This window comes from Oncorhynchus nerka, linkage group LG11 (genome assembly GCF_034236695.1).
Source record: "Oncorhynchus nerka isolate Pitt River linkage group LG11, Oner_Uvic_2.0, whole genome shotgun sequence".
NCBI lineage: Eukaryota > Metazoa > Chordata > Actinopteri > Salmoniformes > Salmonidae > Oncorhynchus > Oncorhynchus nerka.
In genome coordinates this window covers 64380902-64405015 of record NC_088406.1, presented here as the reverse complement: position 1 = coordinate 64405015, position 24114 = coordinate 64380902, and the positions used below count along the sequence as shown (strand labels likewise).

Genomic DNA, 24114 nt, shown 5'->3' with positions numbered 1-24114 from the left:
AGGTCAACCGCACAACAAACAACACCACGAGCGAGAGCCAGCCAGCAACTTCCGAGAGGGACAGAAAGGTAAAATGGTGCCAGATAAGAAAAGAGATCCCACCTCCCCCACACAGACCTCTAATGCAGACCCGTGCGTGGCGTTCAACATGGTACACGTGAGGCAGAAAAACGGCACCGCCCTCAGCGGGCACCATGTCCGGGTAAGGCGGGCTATGATGCCCCCCTGCCAGGTGGCAGGTTTTTGGGTCCGGGATGTTGGCATGGTCCAACCTGTAGCTACATGCCTCTCAAAATAGGATTAAAACTGAACACAGCCAACAGAGGTTCAGTGTTTCTTGTTTAGGCTTTATTCTCCCTCAACAGAATAAAGAATAACAATGATCTGTGCATGGTGGGACTGAGAGGGAGGGAGAACCTCGAATTTGGAAGGGAACAGAGAGGGAGAGAGAAAGGGAATGGAAAGCGGGAAAGAGTGAGAGATGGATAGACTGACAGAAACAGAAAGAGAGAGAGCAAAAGAAAGAAAGAGGGAGAAAACAAACAAACGCATTCCTTGGAGAGAGGAAGAAGGGAGGAGAGAGGAAGAAAGAAAGAAAATAGGCCAGCTAGTCTGGCAGAGGCAGACACCACATGACTTTGATTTGAAGGAGAAGATAAGTGAAACTTTGTGTGTTCCGTTTCGACTAAACCAACGGCATACTCCCGGCCACAGGCTAAACAGCACACCTCCCGTCACAGAAAATAAAGTACCCAAAACATCCCTTTGTATATTTCATTTGTTGTTTGGCGTGTTCTGCTGTTTTTTTCCTTCCACTCGGTTTACAAGCAACTTCACAAAAGTAGGTCTTATTTGGGGGTTATCCACAAAGTCAATTACTCTGTCATCTCCATTGACTCATCGCCAATCTTTAAAAAGCTGAAACAGAATATTGAACTTAATAAAGCAGACAAATCCTGGGGGACAATGTATTTCAAAATCCCTTCTAAAGATTAAACAGAACGGTAAAACTGATTATCTTACATAATTTAAATCAACAGAGCTTGCGACAGAATTGTTTTTCTGTTGGTCCAGTGTGGCCTAGATTCACTTCTCTCTCGCTACCTGTCTGTTGTGTGTGAGTACAATGGCAAAAGTGTTGACGGGCACAGATACTTTGTTTCTGCTACTAATATGAGCAGACGGAGAGCGAATAGTTGTCAAAACTACGGAAAACATGTGAACGTCCAATTGACCCGATTCATATTCTGTATGCTCTCTCTCTCTCTCTCTCTCTCCATACACAGACACCCCTAAAGCTCTCTCCACACATAGAACCCCCCCACACACACACACACACACAACCCATATTCCCTGTATGTGTGCTCACCAGCGGCCTGCCACTGATTTTCTCTGATGTCTAACTAAGAGGGTTCGGCTCTACAAAGGCCTTCACACACACCCCTCGCGGTAACGAGGGGTGACTTGAAAAAACGGGGCGCCCCCGAGCCTTTGAACACTGTCAGCGCCGTGACTAACTGTGTTATGTCATTTCCCCCCTTTGTATCGCCGTCCAACTGGTCAAAAACACGACTGCGTCACAAATGCAACCCTTTTTCCTATAAAATGCACTACTTTTGACCAGAGCCCTGTGGACTATGCACTACATAGGGAATAGGGTGCCATTTGAGACTCACTCTCTGGCCAAGGAAAGAACTGATCAGGGAATCAGCGATACCTGATATTTCCTCGGACGTGTCTTCTAAACTTGACTAAATGTGATTAATAAGTCACTGTATGGACTGGGACAGAGGGAAATGGAGGAGGTGTCTGCTGAAGTCAATTCTCCTCCAAGATCATAAGGAGTGTGTGTGGGTGTGCATATGTAAGCATGTACAGTACCAGTCAAAAGTTTGAACATACCTACTCGTTCAAGGGTTTCTCTTTATTTTTTACTATTTTCCACATTGTAGAATAATAGCGAAGACATCAAAAAATATGAAATAACACATATGGAATCATGTAGTGACTCAAAAAAGTGTTAAACAAATTTAAAAAAGAAGCCACCCTTTGCCTTGATGACACCTTTGCACACTCTTGGCATTCTCTCAACCAGCTTAAGGTAGTAACCTGGAATGCATTTCAATTAACAGGTGTGCCTTGTCAAAAGTTAATTTGTGGAATTTCTTTCCTTCTTAATGCATTTGAGCCAATCAGTTGTATTGTGAAAAGGTAAAGGTGGTATACAGAAGATAGCCCTATTTGGTAAAAGACCACGTCCATATTATGGCAAGAACAGCTCAAATACGCAAAGAGAAACGACAGTTCATCATTACTTTATGACATGGTTAGTCAATGCGGAAAATGTCAAGAACTAAGAAAGTTTCTTCAGACTCAGTTGCAAAAACCATCAAGCGCTATGATGAAACTGGCTCTCATGAGGACCGCCACAGGAAAGCAAGACCCAGATTTACCTCTGCTGCAGATGATACGTTCATTAGAGTTACCATCCTCAGAAATTGCAGCCCAAATAAATGCTTCACAGAATTCAAGTAACAGACACATTTCAACATCAACTGTTCAGAGGAGACTGCGTGAATCAGGCCTTCGTGGTCGAATTGCTGCAAAGAAACCACTTCTAAAGGACACCAATAAGAAGAAGAGACTTGCTTGGGCCAAGAAACACAAGCAATGGACATTAGAGCAGTGGAAATCGGTCCTTTGGTCTGATGAGTCAGAATGAGATTTTTGGTTCCAACCGCCGTGTCTTTGTGAGACGCAGAGTAGGTGAACGGATGATCCCCGCATGTGTGGTTCCCACCGTGAAGCATGTAGGAGGAGGTGTGAGGGTGTGGGGGTGCTTTGCTGGTGACACTGTTAGTGATTTATTTAGGATTTAGGGCAAACTTAACCAGCATGGCTACCACAGCATTCTGCAGCGATACGACATCCCATCTGGTTTGCGCTTAGTGAGACTATCATTTATTTTTTAACAGGACAATGACCCAACACACCTCCAGGCTATGTAAGGGCTATTTTACCAAGAAGGAGAGTGATGGAGTGCTGCATCAGATGACCTGGCCTCCACAATCACATGACCTCCATCCGATTGAGATGGTTTGGGATGAGTTGCACCGCAGAGTGAAGGAAAAGCAGCCAACAAGTGCTCAGCATATGTGGGAACTAATTCAAGACTGTTGGAAAAGCATTCCAGGTGAAGCTGGTTGAGAAAATGCCAAAAGTGTGCAATGATGTCATCAAGGTAAAGGGTGTCTACTTTGAAAAATCTAAAATATATTTAATTTGTTTAACACTTTTTTGGTTACTACATGATTCCATATTTGTTATTTTATAGTTGTGATGTCTTCACTATTATACTACAATGTAGTAAATAGTAAAAATAAAGAAAAACCCTGGAATGAGTAGGTGTGTCTAAACTTTTGACTGGTACTGTATTTGTGTGTGTATATATGTGAGTGTGCACATATGCAAGCATGTTTGTAGTTGTATCTGTGTGCGCGTGCGAGAGAGAATCTGTGTGCGCATTTGCCTGTGTGTGTGTGTCTCTCTCACTCTCCACACGACAATAGGGTGCTCTGTGACGAATCTGAAGCCTCCATTTAGCCGACGCTTCCGTCAGCGGGCTGTGGAAAACACCGCCGCCCGCCTCGCCGCCCCAACCCAGCAGGCTGACAGGGGCTCGGTGGAGCACAGGGCCACATGATAAAAGGCTCTATTCACAGGCAGAGACAACAAGTAGAGTTGTTGCTTTTTTCATCCACAACGGATCTCTGAATGCTTTTGAGAAGAGGCACAGAACACTTTGAATTTTCCCAGAGTTCCATAGGCCTGAGACAGTGACTATGGATATGGATAGGGACCTGGGTTGAAATAGTGTTTGTTTTCATTCAAATACTTTTATTGAGCCTGCCTGGCGCAACGGAACGAATAGGATAGTCCCAAAAGAGCAAACCTGTCACCAGGCAGGCACAATGAAACACTTTGAAAGTAAACAAATACTGTTTGAAACCCGGTCTGGACTCTGGATGGGAAACAGAAAGGCCAACATGTTAACAATTTCACTTTTAACAGCAATATCATTATGAATCTGCCATGAGTTGGAGGTGACTAATTGCGGATTTTTATAAAACCCTTACAGCTCTGTCCGCTTCTAACCTCAAGAGAATGTTAATCTCTGGATAAAAGAATGTGGTGTGGACCTGCACTTTTCTTTAGCCTTTTCAGGAGAACTCAATGCACTTTCATGTCTCCCGAGAGAGAGAGCGAGAGAGAGAGAGAGCGAGAGAGAAGGATCAGCGAGGGGTAAGGAGGGGTGTAACTGCAGACACGGGTCTGTGGAATGCACACTTTTTAAAAAGCGCCTGGCTAGACAGGCACCGTTCCTCCCGCCCTCTCTTTCTTCCTCCCTCGCTCCTCAGCCCTTCAGGAATGAGACAATGGAAGAATCCCGGAGCTGGTCTGCCAAGAACGCTCCTGGCCGGTGTCCCAAATGGAACCTTGTTCCCTATAAAGTGCACTATACAGTGAATAGTATTCCATTCGGGACGGTAGATGTGGACAGAGAGAAGAAGGAATGTCCGCCAAGCACATGGTATGACGTTAGGGGCAAAGTTTGGAAAAGCGAGCACCTGGAGTACACCCGGTGAGGTGTTGACCCACCCGCGAATCTAATCAAAAACAGGAGATGGATGGGTGCACGGAATTTCTGACCTCACTCAAGACCCACCTCCTTGCTTTACCCCCTCGTCTGTCCTGTCTGTCTGTCTGTCTGTGTGTCTGTCTGTGTGTGTGTCTGTCTGTGTCTGTCTGTCTGTGTGTGTCTGTGTCTCTGTCTGCCTGTCTGTCTGTGTCTGCTGTCTGTCTGTCTGTCTGTGTCTGCCTGTCTGTCTGTCTGTGTCTGCCTGTCTGTCTGTCTGTCTGTCTGTCTGTCTGTCTGTCTCTGTCTGTCTGTCTGTGTGTTTCCACAATCTATTTTCTGGATTTTGTGAGGGAAGCCACTATGCACTATTTAAGGGAGAATAAAGCCATGAAAACACAAGCATCCAAAACGACAGAATGCAATGGGAACCCTCATGCAAACTTAGCTCTACCATTTCATTTCAGAAATGTTTCCATAATCCTTTCCTCCCGAAAACACACAAAAATAAATCCTCTTTTTGTCCATAGTGACAAGCCTTGCAATGATCTGTAACAGCCAAAACCATCCAAACCTCTGGACACGCCACAGGAACTCTCCGTCTTAAGCAGACCCAACATCTCATTCCCATGAATGTTTCCACAATCTATCCCTTTTCCATCCCACCTCATAGGATCCGTGACAAACTCTACCGCCACCAACAAACGTTCCAATTACCCGGGTGCTGACGAATCGGGTGCCGTCCGTTGCCTCCACTGTCAGGTTGTAATTGGATATCTGCTCGGCGTCGAGGGGCCTCGCCACGATCAGGGTCCCGCTGGCCTTGCCCACGTCAAAGCGGCTGTCGTAGTTCCCACCTGGTGGAAACGATGGAGGGGAAGGGTTAGGGCGGGGCGCACAATTCAAATGGACAGGAAAAGAGTGGGGCTGATCATCACCTGTTTAAACGATGACGCAGCACTGGAGCTAGGTAAGCTAACAGTGACATACGGTTCAGGTTTGGCCGTGGCGTAATTCTAGAGGCCCTTATACATCAGCTGTGTGTAATCCATGCATAATAATGTGTATATTATCCGTACGGTTGCTTATATCAATATAATAAGCAACACAATCCCTATTGTTGATACATACAGAAGCGCTATGCATCAACAATGTGAATACGTTTCCCGGTGGTCATGTTAACTTTCCAGGCTCATTAGGGAACCATACGTGAAAGTGGTACGATGTGTATACATCAAGCACATACCGTTAGCTGCATGTGGCAATAGATTCCACAAATGAAACACATACGGTAGGTATACAATAATGGAGCCGTATGTTCATGTTCATGTGCGGTATATGTGTTTATGTAAATCGGTTGTCACACGATCACAAGAACGACGGAAACGATGCACAAGTTCAACCACGGGCACGTGACAGCACAACTGGGTTCAAACACTATTCGGAATCGTTCAAATACTTTTGAGCGTTTGCTCTAGCCTGCACGGAGCGTCAGATGGGCGGGGTTTGCGCTGCTGGGACTACCCCATTGGACTATTAAGCCAGGCAACACAGCTAATGTAGTTTAAACAATTCCAAATAGTATTTGAACCCAGGTCTGCGTGACAGACATCACAGTCAACGACCTCTTAATACAACCAATGGTATTAGAGAGATCACTTAATACAGCCAATGACAGTAGAGAGATCCCATTACGGCAGATCTACCTTCCGCCGTACAGTTGAGGTCGCAAGCCATCTGAACGATGTAAAAGACTTCCTCTATGTCTCCTTCTGGACAAACCAAATCCAGTAAGAGAGAGAGACATTCCCAAAGGAGAAAAGAAGAGAAGCAGAGAAGCAGAGAACATAGAAAAAAGAGAGAGAGAGGTGTCAGTCAAACGTTGGTTAGAAGAAGGGGAGGGGGGAGAAGTACATCCAGGAAATGTCAGGAAGAGTTTATGCAGCAGAGATGTTAACAGTCACCGTGCAAAGAGGTCCCCATTAGAGATTCCATTATTACAGTGAGAAAGGAGAGAAAAAACTGTGTATAGGTTTGTAGGTTTTGGGGTTTGTAGGCTACACACTTACATTCGCTTGCTAGGGTTAGTGCTAAGAAGAATGCTACAAGAATCTATGCCGGGGATGTCTTCCCTTGACTATAAAACTAGATGAATCTCCTTCTAGAATGCACTCAACTTAAACAAATACACACCCTTGCGCGTATGCACAGACCCACCCACACACACAACCTAAAACAAAACCCCTGCGCCCACTCGTCAAGGCTTCACCTGTGATTTCGAACCAGACGGGCGTGTCCGACGTCTCCGTGGTGATGACCCCCACCATATGCGCCACGGGGTCGCTCTCCATCACCGAGAAGAAGAAGGGGGGCTCCTCGAAGGCCAGGGGGCGCGCGCCGGCCGCCACCTCTGGCTTGGGGATCCACTCGATGTGCAGCCGGCAGGTGGACGACTTCTGGGGGCGTCCGTTGTCCACCGCTTTGATCTGATCGAGGGAATGAATCGATTTGAGTAACAAAATGATACGACAAGATGCATTGGACTCCCAGAGGAGAGCACTTAAAAGCATGAATTTAAATACTTCAAGTAAAACACAGGTAGAGGGGGGGGCGAGAGAGAGCGAGAGAGAGAGAGAGAGCAAGAGAGAGCGAGAGAGAGAGAGCAAGAGAGAGAGAGAAATAGTGAGAGACAGAGACAAATAGGCAAAGGGGGTCAAAGAACGGTCAGCCAGCCCACATGGGGAAAAACAACAACAGAGCAGAACACCTGTTACCATGGCGTTCCCCGTTAAACAGGTGTCGGTGGAGCTTATTGTGTCATGTGAGATAAATCTATCACAGGCAACATTGGCCCAAAAGTACTACAACGTAAAAATACTGTGACTATCCTAAGCATCAAAAGGTTATCAACAAATGCAATTTGGCAGGTACATTGGAAATGTAAAAGTAAATGATTTGTCAAGTAATTCTCTAAAACACTGGCATTTAAGCTAAATAAAATCCTAAGCAACTTCTCCCCAACTATACAGAACAAAAATATAAAGTGCAACATGTAAAGTTTCATGAGCTGAAATAAAAGATCTTAAAAATGTTCCATATGCACCAAAAGCTTATTTCTCTCAAATATTGTGCACACATTTGTTTACATCCCTGTTAGTGAGCATTTTTCTTTTGCCAAGATAATCCATCCACCTGACAGGTGTGGCATATCAAGGAGCTGAGTAAACAGCATGATCATTACACAGATGCATCTTGCGCTGGGTCCAATAAAAGGCCACTCTTAAATGTGCAGTTTTGTCACACAACACAATGTCACAGATGTCTACATTTTGAGGGAGCTAGCAATTTGCATGCTGACTGCAGAGCTTTTGCCAGAGAAGTTAATGTTCAATTCTCTACCATAAGCCGCCTCCAACGTCGTTTTAGAGAATTTAGCAGTACGTCCAACGGACCTCACAACCGCAGACCACGTGTAACCACGTCAGCTCAGGACCTCCACATCCGGCTTCATCACCTGAGAGATCATCTGAGACCAGCCACCCATCTGATGAAACTGTCTGTAATAAAGCCCTTTTGTGGGGGAAAACTCATTCTGATTGGCTGGGCCTGGCTCCCAAGTGGGTGGGCCTGGCTCCCAAGTGGGTGGGCCTACGCGCCTGCCCAATAATGTGAAATCCATAGATTAGGGCCTAATGAATGCATTTCAATTGACTAATTTCTTTATATGAACTGTTAACTCAGTAAAATGTAGCGTTTATATGTTTGTTCAGTATAAAATGTGGAGGAATTTCCTCACGAAAAATCCAGAGTATACAAACTACGAATCCAAATGCGCTAGGCTACTCACGGTGAGGATGTCATACTCCCCGGCAGAGGAGAACTTCTTGGACGACACCAGACCAGTCTTTGGCTCGATGAAGAACTTCCCATGCTCATCTCCCTCCTCGATGGAATACGAGATCTCAGAGTTGGCCCCCTCGTCGCGGTCCGAGGCGATCACCCGGTACACAGGATCCCGCTTCAGAGCCCGGTCCTTTTCTGGTTTCTCCCGTTCCGGAAGCTTGATCTTGTAGATCTTCTCCAGGAACTGTGGCCGGTTGTCGTTCTCGTCCAGGACTTTGACGATGACGCGGACCGTGGTGGATTTGGCGGGAACCCCGTGGTCGGTGACGGTGATCTATTAGGGAAAAGTTGGGGGAAAACATGGAATTAGAATGGGAGTGTGGGAACTATGTTGACTGTGACTTTAATACGATTGGAAGAAGAAGAAAAAAATAGGGGAAAATATGGAAATAGAGGGAAAAGAGGGAAACGCAAAGCTGTCAACTTATTTCTGTGAATTAAGTGTTAAGGCCAACAGTCAATAGTAGAACGTCACCACATTTCACATTCTGACGTTGTGTCCCACATACTCATGTAACGTTGGGAAGATTTGTCACGTAAACTTTTCCAATTAAAGCCATGTTCGAAACCAGTTTAGCCAAACACTGCATATAGTGCAGAGGAAAGGGGGCCTGGCAATAATGGCGTATGTGTAAGCAGTAAGCTCTGCATCTCTTGAATATGTAATGACAGGAGCTCTACCGTTTGATTGAGGACGTTCCTTATTCAAAGGCCTTGAATTAATATAAGAGAGCGGAGGTAAAATAGTCAAACTCACTTTCTTCACCCCCCCGCACCTCATTTCATTGCTGTACACACAAATGTTTCTCCGTTAGTAAATTGGCTGCCAAAATTGAAGCAATTCCTCCCCGAGATTAGCGAGTCATCTTATTCAAAGACCCACGCTGTGCTTCCGGGAACCAATATGCAAAGGGAACAGGCTGTTTATTCACTCGCTCGCTTATTGAAATTGAATTGTTCCCTTTACCTTCTTTCTTTCCCTTTCAGCCGTTCGGTTTTTTTTATACGGTGAATGGATTCAATGAATGCGAGAGGCAAGTCACAGTTTTGCCTTTTACTCTCTGAGACAAGCGCAACAAGACGGTCCAAAAGACCACACTCGCTTTGCTTTTTCTGCCGCAGAGGAATGAGACTCGTCGTTATTTGGGAGATGTAGCAGACCCAGTCTCCTTGGTGAGCAATGTCTCCATAGTGCTCCAAAAACTGCATATTCTGTTAAATGGGTTTACTTGATACATGTATCACCATCCAACCAGGCACAAGGAGGACAAACTGCTTTTCATCTATTTGGATGTTTCCTTCCTCACAGTGATATAACTATTAGGTATCATACTCCAGCCTGGTCCCAAATCAGTTTGTGAAGTCTTGCCAACTCCTACGGTAATTGTCATGTGGCACAAACTGATCAGAGACCAGGCAATGACAACAAAAACACACCAGTGGCATGATGTGTTCACCCCTTTGGAAAGCCAAGGGAGAAACAATTGTTTGGAAAATAGTTCCAAAATAATAATGAAACCCTACAGCCTACAAATTGCCGGGTTAGTTTTAACAGTAGTTTTAACACTTGGTAGTTGGAACTGTTTAAACACTTTGTTAATTTGGCCTGGCTTAATATCTGAATGATGTCTAATCTTTCAAATGAAATGCACAGCCGAGACAGCTTAAAGTACTCAGTCAGCAATAAGCTTAGCTGACCCAAACAAAACACAACACTTAAACATTCTGACTAACTGGGAAACTGAACTGGGGTTTCGTCTATCTATCTCAAAGCGTCAGAAATAAAAATAGAGAGCTGAACAACAGTCATTTAAAACCATCTGCTCGGCGCTACAGCAAAATCACTTGGGGGGTTGGTGGTCTCACTCTATTTGGCACTAGCAGCGACGATTAAGTGGCATAATTTGTTTTTGTTTCCCCACGCCTAGTCAGTCCGAGGCAGTCCGAGCTATTTGCCCGAACAAAATTAATGAAATAGGACGACGAGGACCATTCGAGTTCGAGGCGACATGCACCTCTCGGGAGCAGTGTTGCCGGTGCGTTGGCCCGTATTCTCATATTCTATAATGAACATTGCCATTACGAGCAGATGAGTTCATTTGGCCCAGTTTCTGATGATATTTTACATGCGTCCTAAATGGTGCCCTACATCTAAAGTAGTGCACTACTTTTGACCAGAGCCCTAGGTGTCCTGTTCAAAAGTAGTGCACTATACAGGGAATAGAGTGCCATTGTGTACACACACTTTGTCCACCGTTGCCGGTTCCCTTTGTGAAATCAAAGCAGTGGATTGAAAAAAGCTGAAGACGAGGACCCGGCTAACGTTAACAGGTGAACTCTGCTGTATGTGTGATGCGTCCCAAATGGTATCCTATTCCCGATATAGTGCACTTCCTTCGACCAGGGGCCCACAGGCCTCCGGTCAAAAGTAGTGCATTAAATAGGGAATGGGGAGGCCATTTGGGACGCAGGCTGAATGGTAATTATGCCGAGCGCCTGGAGAGACAAGACGGGAGCATCAATTACAAAGACAAACTGAACTCTGTGATACCGTACAGGGCACAGAGGGTTAACTGCCTTTTTCAGAGGCAGAACAATAGATTTTTACCTTGTCAGAGGGAGAGAGGGAGTTTGTGTGTGTGTGTGTGTGTGTGAGTGACATGGTGTATGTGAGTGTACATGCGTGCGCGCTTCCCAAGCCCTGCAAGACAGTTGCTCATCGGCACATCCTACTCTTTCAAAACAACGTCTTTACCAGAGGCCAGTCTCTGTGTCTGTCAGACAGACAGTCACAACAACGTCAAGACAGTGTCGCAATGGTTCTCGGGCTTTTCGTAAGCAAATGTTTACGCTTGGCACTGTTGCACCTGTGCGACAAAGCCCTGGTCAAATGGCGGACAACTCTCAAGTCTGATTTTAGTGAAACGTTAGTGCCTAGACACACAGGCATTAATCATGGAAGTGGCTGAGACTATAGGAACTTGTGAAGTTGGTGTATAGATAGGCCTATGATCAGAACATCCAACTTGCCTCTCTTTCAGGTCTGGGCGAGCATATCTAACATATCTCCTTTGTTGTTTCCTCTCGCTCTCCCTCCCTCCCTGTTCTCAGGCCTGTCACCCTGCCGCTGAAGCCGACACACACTCACCAAGATGAGCCTGCCGTTTGCTCACTCAGAGACCTCCCCCACTCCTACTGGCACTCACACACATACACACTGGCATGTGCACATATGCACAGACGCAAGCACGTACACACACACCACCACCTACCAACCCTCACCTCATAATAACCCAACCCCCCCCATCCACTCCAACTCCCCTTACGGCATCTGGTGCAAACAAGGCCTGCACAGTCAGCCAGCCCCCGACCACCCCCCGCTTCCCTTGATCCACAGGTTCTGAAGTCGCTATGGTTACCAGCCAGACTCTGCTAGGAGGCCAGGCTAGGAGCAAAGGTCTTCGTCCCAAAAGGCACCCTATGGGTCTTAGTCAAAAGAAGTGCACTACATAGGGAATAGGGTGCCATTTGAGACAAAAGGCGTCACCGTAGCTCTGTTACCACTTACCCACATCTAAAGTATTTAGGTCAAAAGGTACTTGCGTCAAATTGCTTTTTTTCCCTTTAAAAAAAATCAAAATCTTTCGCTCCCATGGAGCAGTAGATCAAATGAAAGCTGTAAAGTTATTATATAAATCATTCATTATAACTACAACAAAAATACATACAGACACATACATATACACACAGCTGAAGTCAGAAGTTTACATACACCTTAGCCAAATACATTTTAACCTAGTTTTTCACAATTCCTGACATTTAATCCTTTGTAAAAAAAAAAATCCCTGTTTTAAGTCAGTTAGCATCACCACTTTATTTTAAGAATGTGAAATGTCAAAATAATAATAGAGAGAATGATTTATTTAAACTTTTATTTCTTTCATCACATTACCAGTGGGTAAGCAGTTTACATGTACGCAATTAGTATTTGGTAGCATTACCTTTAAATTGATTAATTTGGGTCAAACGTTTCAGGTAGCCTTCCGCAAGCTTCCCACAATAAGTTGGGTGAATTTTGGCTCATTCTTCCTGACAGAGCTGGTGTAACTGAGTCAGGTTTATAAGCCTCCTTGCTCGCACACGCTTTCAGTTTTGCCTACACATTTTCTATGGGACTGAGGTCAGGGTTTTGTGACGGCCACTCCAATACCTTGACTTTTTTTGTCCTTAAGCCATTTTGCCACAACTTTAGAAGTATGTTGGGGGTCATTGTCCATTTGGAAGACCCATTTGCAACTAAGCTTTAACTTCCTGACAGATGTCTTGAGATGTTGCTTCAATATATCCACATAATTTCCCTTCCTCAAGATGCTATCTGTTTTGTGAAGTGCACCAGACCCTCCTGCAGCAAAGCACCCCCACAACATGATACTACCACCCCCATGCTTCATGGTTGGGATGGTTTTCTTCGGCTTGCAAGCCTCCCCCTTTTCCTCCAAACATAACGATGGTCCGTTCTATTTTTGTTTCATCAGACCAGAGGACATTTCTCCAAAAAGTACGATCTTTGTACACATGTGCAGTTGCAAACTGTAGTCTGGCTTTTTTATGGCGGTTGTGGAGCAGTGGCTTCTTCCTTGCTAAGCGACCTTTCAGGTTCTGTCGATATAGGACTCTTTACTATGGACAAAGACACTTTTGTACCGGTTTCCTCCAGCATCGTCACAAGGTCCTTTGCTGTTGTTCTGGATACACCAAAGTACGTTCATCTCTAGGAGACAGAACGCGTCTCCTTCCTGAGGGGTATGACAGCTGCGTGGTCGCATGGTGTTTATACTTGCGTACAATTGTTTGTACAGATGAACGTGGTACCTTCAGGCGTTTGAAAATTGCTCCCAAGGATGAACTAGACTTGTGGGGGTCTACAATTTTTTTTTCTGAGGTCTTGGCTGATTTTTTTTTATTTTCCCATGACGTCAAGCAAAGAGGCACTGAGTTTGAAGGTAGGCCTTGAAATACATCCACAGGTGCACCTCTAATTGACGCAAATGATTGTCAATTAGCCTATCAGAAGCTTCTAAAGCCATGACATTATTTCATGGAATTTTCCAAGCTGTTTAAAACAAACTTCTGACCCACTGGAATTGCGATACAGTGAATTATAAGTGAAATAATCTGTCTGTCAAGAATTGTTGGAAAATTTACCTGTGCCATGCACAAAGTAGATGTCCTATCAGACTTGCCAAAGCTATAGTTTGTTAACAAGAAATTTGTGGAGTGGTTGAAAAACGAGTTTAATGACTCTGTTACGTTCCAGTTTCTGTGTTGTGGGTTTGTATACGTTTGTGTGTACTTCAGGAAATGGCTTCCTGAAGTCCAAAGCAGCCGATTGGTCGGCTCCAGTGCAGATTGGAGCTCTGACCCCGCCCTCTCGTCAGGAGAACAGCTGTTTTCAATTACCGACTCATTCTGCAGATTTAAAAACCAGAGTTCATTTGTTAGGAGAGAGCTTCTTGGTATGTATGAATTTTTGTAAAGTATTTTGTAGCTGGTCCTGACGTTTGTGTATGCCATAGGACTGTGTTTTTGATTAGTGAAATTGTTCACTCTAAGTTTGTATTATTCTGTTTCATTTGTTCCCAGGGGGGGGAAGGGGTAGGCACCTTGGGAGCGCTTAGGCAAGTGGCCTGCCCATAGTATATACTATATCTATGTACACTAGGTAAAACCTGGGCGGACCATCCCCTGTATTATGGTTAGTGCGCCAGGTGGTGCTAGTTAGGTAAGTTGTGGGTAGGTAGGAGAGGGGGCTCTTTAACTTTTACTTTCTTTGCTTTGGTTCCATCCAGCCCCTTTTCCCCAAATTACCATGTGAAGGAAATAAATTCCCTGTAAACATTAATATATTCTGCCTCTGTCATCGTTACTCGCACGTGCAGTCACATACCTTTTCACTCCACGGGGAGTTGCGTGTAGCGGGGTGTTGCGTTCCCCCCTCCAAGAGGCGTGTGTAGCAGACTCCAACCTAAGTCTATGTAAACATCTGACTTCAACTGTGTATATATAATCACACACGGAGTATGGCATGATTAAAAGATATAAATAAGGTTTTTCCCCGTGAAGAGAAAACGAGTGTACGAATGTCGCTGTGCATTTTAATTTGCCCCCAACATGAAAGAACTGGAAAAGCGCAATGAACTTAACATTTTAATGTGGTTATTTAATGCCTGCCGGAGTATTTCGTCAAACGGGACAGCTTAACAGTGTAATAACAAATGGGCTCTGGCTACGAATTCGTAAAAACAGGAGCCTGTTGGGAAAAACGCACTGGCCGTCGGCTCTCTTCATCTCTAAATCTACTGTCACACAACAACCAATGACCCTGAGATGACCCCTTAAGGGTGGCTTTTGACTCTGTCCTGGGAATCTGCCCGGTCGGTCATACAGAGGGATCCTGACCGGGTCACTTGAACAAATTTAAAGGGCTTTCGTTTCAAAGGCTTCAATTTAGTTGTTTTCCACTCGCTTGAGGCCTCTGCAACTCGGCACTCAAATCTAGGAACAGGCCATTTCATTTATCATAGGGATGGATGAGAGAAAGGGGTGGGGGCAGAAAAATGTCTTCCTCCGGAGAACAGATCCCTCCCCTCTGCCTCACTATCTTTACTCTTCAGTCCCAGAATAAAATGAGTGTGTCCCACTGTGTAAATTGAGTATGAAAACCCAGGGAGTGGCTGGCATGCGGGCACACATTGGCATTAAATCTGCATCCAATGAACCTCGAATTGCATTAACTCCTATAACGGTAATTAAGCAGCGCCCAATCTGGTTACTCAATCTTGGCATGAAATGTGCTGGTGTTAAACGTTTGGTTAGGTTGGGCAGAGGGAATGGAATGAAGTGGGGTAGGGGGGGGGAGACAAAGAGTGTATCCACTATTTTAAACACATCAACCCAGGTTTGAAGGCTCGCTTCCTGCCCCGGCTTGCCCCCCTCGATCCCGTGACGGTACACTGGCGAAGAACAAAGGCACAGTCACCCTGATTTCCCCCCCTGGAAATCTCAACCGGCGGAATCATGATCCAAAACCCAAACCCCCTTCTGCCGGTTAGTGTGGAACTATGTGCTGCGTCTCTGTGCCTCCTCTTGCTTTGGTTGGCAACGATTGGCACTCGGCCAAAGTACGTCGGTTGGAGGTTGAAGCCAGCCAAGGCTAAAGTTTAGAGGCAACTAAAATGGTTGCTTTTGGACATTTGGGCCTTTCTTATGATTAGCAATGCTGCTGATGCTTCTCCAAACAAACACCAGGGCTCACAGACAGACCGAAAAGAAAGTAGACCCCCCCTTTCTGATAGTGGTAGACCAGACAAAACAAGGTGCTTACCTCAAGAATGTGCTCGTCCTGCTGTTCTCGGTCCAGCTTCCTCGAGGTAGTTGTGACTAGACCTGTCGAGGGAAAAGAGGTTTGTTAGTACTATGGCCGTGATCAATGTTGCATCAATGCTATCTTGTCTTACTACAGGACAACGTGATATCCATTTCCTTGAAATGAATCCACAAAACCATATTGAGGAAAAAGGGCATATTTGAAATGGCAGACGAACTTCATTACAAGATGCATGATGTGCTTCCTAAAGACTCAAAATAGCCAAACTAACACTAAAGCGGGGTGAATTGCTGATTTGCCGTGTTCGGTTATGTCATCCAATCCATCTTCTAAATGACCTGTGAGAGAGGAGGATGGGGGCTGAGATACTGACCCCGTAGAAAGGTCTCCAACCCCCCAGTCACCTCCATGCCCCAGACAGTCCACAGTCCCATCCTCCAGACGTGAAGTATCGCGGCGGTCCACTAAACGGGCTCTGAAACAGCCGTGGCCTCTAAACTCTGGGGCTTTTTCCCACAAGCTGAACAAATACAGAAGCAGGCAGTCAGGGGTCAGACACTGTCAATTGCATCTCCAAGCCCGAGCTCCAGTGTATCGAGTCATCTGTTAAGAGTGCATGGGATTTTGAATGAGATCCCATGTTTTGTTTGTTTTTTTAGATCTGATCTGATTTTAAATCTGATTCAACCAAAGGGCTAGGAGAAGAGAAGGGTTGGGGGGGAGGTCTGGCTACATTACACGAGCAGCAGTCTCTTCTCCCCAGATAATAAGCAGTGTATTCTCACTCCCGGCGTAATTGTAACCTCGCAGTAAACATGAGTACAGAGTAGACGTGCCAGAGCAGACCGCACCAGAGCCGGCTGGTGGACCACGCGGCGACAGATTATCATAGCAAAAAAAAAAGAATTTCCGAAACCCGAGCCCATCAATGGCACATATGGTGCAAACCGGGAATAGCAAGCCCATAACTTACAGCACCTCTCGAAATAGCTCTTGCACAGCAAATGGACTCAACTGAGCCGGAGCTCCCCAGGGCTTCGTTCATACTATACCCTAAAAAGTTTGGAATTGACAATAAATAAAACAAAGAGTTATCAGCATTAGAGAAAGACAGTGTTTCCCTTGTGTGCGAAGCTATTTTTGTAAAAAAAAAAAAAACTAACATTTAAAGCATTGAACAAAGGTAATGAAGGCATTACAAGTTGGAAAAGCTTGTCCGAGGAAATTGTGAGCGATTAAGGAAGGACTCTTGACAGCATGCAACCATCAGAACAAACTCAAGAACTAAGTCAATGTGCTACACTGTACTGTTGTTAAGCTTGTAACAATGCTGGATAGTTTGGCAATGGGTAGTGTCATGGGTTGAGACTAGCAGCCGACTGTGACATCGCTTTTAAAAGATCACGACGAACAAGGCTCTTTGTAAAAGAAGGTAAGGAATATCGGTGGGGCTGTCCTGAAAACCGGCCAATTTGCAAGGCATCTCAATGGACGTAAACAAAGTGATCGTATTACCCCCATTTCCCAAAGAATGAAAGAGCTCACAATCACACGCATTCATACACACACACTAATATTACCCACACTTCCAAAAGACTGACAATGAGAGGGGGTTGCGCTCACACACAAACACACGTTCCCCTTGTCGAGCTGCCAAGTGTGCCATGCTGAAAATCCTCCACAGCTTTAATTAAAGGGGCGGGGGTTGACTCCTCTGCACCTCCATCCTAGCAAGAAGCTAAATTTAACCGAGGTAGAACTTAAAGGTTGCTCTAAATTGATCCGGATGGTTGGAGCCATCTTTTAAAAAATAGCATCTTAGCTGTCTCCTAGCTCTCAAAAGCGGTCCTTTGATGTGGGGTTACACGCGTCTACAACTATGAAGTAGTAGGCTTAGCGTACCTCCCTATCTTTACCTGAGCCACAGCTCCAGGCGTCCAGCCTTTGACAATCAATTTGGTTTATGGATTGGAAATACACAACCCAGGTATTACTGCAGTGATTAGCAGTCTAGCAGGGTGACACATATTTAGCTGTCAACTGTAGACGTGTGGGAATTTTGTGGGTGTCTGCAGTGGAGGAGGTTAAACTCTCCCCAGTTACGAAAGAGCTATATGAGGGCCTTGAGATATTTACCGTAATTGTTGACGAACTAGCAAATCGAATAAGCCCCGAGATTTCATTATTTGATCGTTATTTGTTGTTTTTCTGTTTTTGGGTCGGGGTAAAAACATAAAAAATAACAACCCAGGGCGACTCGTTTTTCGCATAAGGAGAAAACATTTAACCTCTCCGTGCTTCAAGCGCCAAAGACAACAATTTCAATATCACCATGTTTAATTGTTGACTCTACTAACTAGCTCCAAGCTAGTCTACAGGGAGACCCAACCAGAACCCAAAATGGAGGTTCAAAACAACAATTTGTTCCCCGCACAGCCAACACAGCCCAAGAAACCCTCATTATCCCAAAGTGTGTTTCGCAGGGCAAAGTATCCCAAAAGAAGTAGCCCAAAGCATGGCCGACTTGTGTGAGGGGGTCTAAGATGGTGCAGGATAAACATTTCCAGTAGAGAAGGGGTTGTTTGGGTGTTTCTTTAAAGGTGAGATGCCACAGAGCCGTTGACTGGGTACCATTGATGGGCCTCCACAGACGTATCATTTAGCTAGGGGAGGAATGCCGCACTTCACTCAGCTTACAAAAGGCCCCTGCATTTCCCATAAGAGCCCACTTCACACGCACAAACAGGGATTCAAGGATTCAGACAGGGACACAGATTCCCACAACAAGATAGAAACCACCACACACTCGGACAGGGACGTACTGACAGGCACGCACGCACGCACACACACGCGCTGGCAAACACAGACACAGTGTGAGTGGATTCAGACAATAGCCTTCAGTGACCCTCCCACACCTTCTGCTAAGAGGGGGTCTTTGTGAAAATGGCTAGCATTTAGTGAAGGAGAGAGAGGGGGACAGCTAAACCACTTCAAAACTAGAATGCCTGCCTTGCTCCCCTAGGCACTGCACAGACACAGACACACACACACACACACAAGGGATGCTTCAGAGGACTCTATCCTCCCTACCTCATTACCCTCCAACCAGGTAGCTAATAGGGCTCATCTAATGGAGATTCATACGAGGGGATATAAACAAACAATGCGTCCCAAATGGCACTCTATTCCCTCATGGTGCACTACTTTTGACAGTGGGCCCTGGTCAAAAGTAGGGCATAGGGTTCCATTTGGGATGCAATAAAAAGGAACTCTACTATGAGCTCACTGTCTATCTGTAGGCGGGTCCTCGATGAGGACGGACACAGGGGGGTCTGGGAAAATACTTCACTCTCCAAATCTAATATACATATGATGGAAGCCGAGGAATTTTGGAAGCTTGGGAATTTCCCCCCGACAGGATGTGCAGGACTGCCGATAAGCTTAAGAAAGCGCAGTTGCTTACGACCATAAACAGAGATAAACATCGACACTGGAGGAACTCAATTTCGGGGACAGATTTTTATAAGGTCAATGTCATCTGTGGTCGTGGTACATTGAAAGCGTATCAGAGCCACTCGGGTGTTACTGATTCTGATTCCCATGGTCAATGTGACTGGGGTCGTAATTCACAGGACACCAAACAGAAGAAAACTTGGCTAAAACAGCGAGGGACTTCTCCAATGAGGAGGCAAACTTTCATCTCCCGTTGCAAAACGTTTTGCTACGGTGTGCCTATAAGGGGGTCCAGATGCCTGTTTGAGCGTGTGATTGATGTATGGTTTGGTGACAGGGATGAGTAAGTGGATACTGTGGAGCTGATTACCAGCTGGGGTCTACATACTGGCTATACTGTTTCTATTATGCCTGAATGTAATGTGTCTGCCTTCAATTTAGAGGGAGGAAGGGGAAAAAAGAGAGGGAGAGAAAGGTAGAGCAAAATAGACAGCAAGAGACCGGAAACACCTTGTGTGAGATTGAGAAAACACCAACCCCGGCAGATGACGTCCATGTTTTTAACGTTTTACATCGGCCCCCGCTGATGCGTGTACGTTCCCGTGCTCAGTCATGCGCTGAGGACAGACAGTCTGGACTGTGTGCAGGCTTCAGTCTGCAGTACCTCCCGGCTGCAGCGTCGGAGGATGTAGATTCAACTGTTCCCAGAGAGGCGAGGGAGGTGCTTGGGAGCAGCTTAGGAGTGGGCGAGCCGGGAGGAACAGGTGTGCTGAGAGCTTATACTTAATGAACCTCGAAGCCTTGTAGTGCTGTAGGCATCCCTCACACTCTCAGACAGACAGACAGGCAGACACACACACATTAACAGCCTACAAAAGGTTCAGGTAGCTAGAAGCTGTGGATTAGTTTCCCTGGGGGAAAAAAGTATACTCCATCCCTTTCCTTTCCTGCTCCTTTGAGAACCTTTTGTGTCTCGTGCCAATTGTTCGGCCCACCCCGAATAGCAGGAAACGTCAGGAAGTTGTTGGAGGTAGTATCCATTTCCTATCTGGCTTCCCCTCGCTATCGGCCTGGGCGCTTTGACAACCGCCGTGCACATTGTCAGATGTCGTCGCTGAAAGCTGATACGAGTATATCACGGAGTGGATGATTTGAAGCCCGGACCCCACCGGCTATTCTTTTCCTGTTCTAATGGCTTTTCATACAACTGCTGGCATTAGAAATGCATTTCAAAGCTGTCAGAGGAAACCATGCTTGCCAACGAATTACTGAGATATTCCTCTTCAATTCACTACAATGATCCGGGCTCGCAAGGAAGCGTTGAGCTCTCATGTCAATGAGGGCCTCATTTTTTTTTTTTTTTTTTTTTTAAATCACCTGGGTTTATCTTTCCCATTAATATCAATACATGGGTCAACTGCTGCTACCACCTGCAGAGGGAGGGGACATACACACACACAATGTGGAACGCACAACTCTGTCCCACACAGGACATGCAGAACTAAGTGAATGGGCTATGCTGTACTGTTGTCAAGTGAAGAACATTGAGTGCCTCATTGTGAAAGGGGAGGTTGTGTGTTTGCGCTCCAAGGCTAACTTTCATAAAACGGACTATACAATAGTCTCTCATCTTGGGCAAGGACAGTGTTTGTTCATAGGGAACCTTGAACCTGTCGTCATAAAAGAGAGTCCTAAAGGGATCGTGGTTAAAACACTGAAATACTGAACCAGCGACTATTGGTGCTTTTGCTCTCACAGATCACAATCAAGCAGTACATGATGACACATTGGTGTAATCACCTTTAGACTATATAGGATTGTCAGCTAGTTAGACTTTGTGTCATATTCACGTGATCTTTGGCCGACCTCTCCCTCTCATTCCCTCTGTGTATCCGGAGTGTCTTTCCGACGAGAAGTCACGGCTGTTTGAGCACACACTCCAATTCCGGCATTGTTCAAAGCCCAGTCCAATCCGTCGCAGCAGGCTGCCTGCATCTTTTAAACCCCTCTTTCGCCAGGTATCATTAACAGTATCCATTTTCCTACTCTCCCTCTACGCAGGAAGGCAGCTCACGTCTCCCTGACGACCGCCCGAAAATACCTCCCGGTGTCTCTTTTTTAACGAGAGGCCAAAGCTTTTGTAGCGATTTAAAAAGCGGAGACTGTACGTGAGAGTGGAGGCTTGGACAGAGCAGGAGGTGGGTAACTCAGCAACTCTACTCCTACAAGGGCTCGCATCGGGGTCAAGCCGAGCGAGGGTGGGAAAAGCAGAGAAGTGTTTTCTGACCGGGGCTGTGTTTGAAAGGGACGCCAAACCCACAGAGAGAGAGAGAGGAGAGGGAGAGGGACGAATGAGAGGAGGGAGGGAATCCTGTGGCATGTGTATCACTATAAACCTGATCCGCTTCAACACAGCGAGTGGGTGGGTTAGCACTAGATCAGGTGGAGGAAAGAGGGGGAGCCTCGTTCACACCAGCTCTGCATACAGACCGCTGTTATGTGAGGAGGCACATACAATGCTACACACACAGACTGCACACATACATCGAGTCAGTCTCACAAAGTGACACAATTCTCCTTGGCGTCTTGGAAAGACTGGGGAAAAGAAAACGTTCAAACTTCCAAACAGCGGGGAGGAACTATTTAATTATTTTTCTTCTTTATTCCAGACCAAGCGAAACCCCCAAAACCCATGAATTCCCATTGCCAGCTTTCTCCGAACGGGATTGCCATGGTGTCTTGCGAGAGAGATGGCCTTGCACTTAAATGAAACCCTCAGAGTTACAGGGAACTAAACAGCCGGACTTGTTTACTCTGCAGAAATAAAGTAAGCCTTTCATCCGGGGATTTAGCCAGCCGATACGGGGACTGCACAGAGAAAAGGGCAAGGCGACACAAAAGCAGCCAGGAGATGAAGCCTTCATCTGCGTTTGAAGCCCCCCGACTGTCAGGCAATAAGCTACAAGAAGAAAATACTAGCTTCAATGATAGCTAGCCAGCTAAGCTACATGTGTCTGCAATGCTCACCAAAATAGGGAAAAGGGCGAGCCAAAAGCGGCATGAGAAGAAGCCCTCATCATCTATCTGCATTTGAAGCTGTCAGACTTTCAGGCAGAAAGCTGAGGGGAAGAAATGTTAGCTTCAAAGCTAATAAGCTAGCTAGCTAGGCATGTGTACGCAACGTTTGCCAAAACCCACACATACAACACACATTATTTTTTTCCTTTAATTTTTTTCCCACCGCCCCTTTCTAGAGCTTTGTAGATATGCCAAAACAGGGCCTTGCTCCTGTTGCCGTTCTTAAGCTTATAATTACAGAGCGTGCTCTCCTGTAATATGCGGGGAGAATGCCATATTGAGTTGATAATGTCAACCTGGTGTGAAGCCAATTTTCATCCGTCTTAATGGAAGTCACATGGAAAATTAAAACCTAATGTGTCCCTTTTTGCTTACGAACATTATGTGATGATGTTTTCAGCAACAGTTGAGATGCACTCAACTCTCTCTCTCTGTTCTCTCTCCTCCCCTCCCCAGAAATTACATAAACACATATACGGAAGCAGTGATTCAGTTGAAGTTTCTCTTTGTACAAAGCCGCCTCTTTGTTGAACCTGACGGGAGGAGCCCTGGTGTACCACTGATAAATGTACCACTTTGATTTGGTTTCATCCTTCGCCCATCGCCTTCCTTCGTGTAAACCCATTTGAGAAGACCTACAAAGCAAGTGGAGAAGCATTGGAACATAAACAGGTAGACTCAGTAGCCCCGCAAATCTCTGAGTTTCAGAAATACCCCCGTAATCCAGAAGGGGGGAAATATCTACTGGTAATATGTCGGCTAAGTAGGAGCATTTGGTTCAAAGGGCAAGTTGAAATCTGCTCTCCCAATAGAGCCGTTTCCAGGAAACATCCAGAAACAACGTGTCGAAAGAACCGTGACGCATATCGGATACGTACAATCCAAGCCTGTTCGGATGGGAGGCAAAAACACCCAACGACAATGCACTGTGGTGAAAGCGATTATTGACCACGGGGCCGATCTAAAGCAGCCACCCTTAAAATAGACGGACGGATGTCAATTCACTTTCTCAGACGCACCTTCGGGTTTTCAACAGTTGAGCGGTGACGTGCTTCCCATCTCAGAGGTGAAATGAAAATCATTGGAGGTTAGCCCAAATCAATGGCCTGGGGTCAGATATGGATCTGCCCGTCGATCAGAGGGCACCATTCGCGCTCTTAAGGCAACACCGGATAATAGAATATCAGACAATTCTGTTAAAACGTTGGGTGAAATTAAACCTCTTCGGCTGATCAGATCCTATGTGATTAATCACCGGTGTGCATTCGTGTCTAGGCTGGTTTGTCCTATATACTTTCTTCAACAGGTACTAACTACAGATAGGAGAAACTCGAATCTAGGCCAACTCCTAAAATCCAACAACGGCTATTATCTAAACAGCATGAGTCTGGCAAACTCATCTCTAGTCGTCTGTACTGTAAATCCCTTCAAGAATGCCTTCTCCATTGCAAGAGAAATACACTATACCCACTGTGTTCAGGATGGCTTATCTGTCTAAGTGGAATCTTAGTCAACCCACACACAAACAAACCACACACACACTCACACAACCCTTCCACCTCCCACACAACTCACACCTTCATTATCAAACCTATCGTCCATCGCCCCGTTGAATTAAGGCCTAAATGCAGCTAAATGTGCCTTAGTAACCCCCCCC

General features: G+C 45.7%; 1 protein-coding gene across 1 annotated transcript in view; it reads right to left on the bottom strand.

Moving 5' to 3' along the window:
* LOC115137323 (protocadherin Fat 1-like) overlaps window positions 1-24114 on the bottom strand; it is a 94959-nt gene that overhangs the window by 48072 nt on the left and 22773 nt on the right. Inside the window, 4 exon segments of the mRNA XM_065024757.1 lie at window positions 5354-5493; window positions 6906-7122; window positions 8484-8813; window positions 15924-15985. Coding sequence (XP_064880829.1) covers window positions 5354-5493; window positions 6906-7122; window positions 8484-8813; window positions 15924-15985 — 749 coding nt within the window.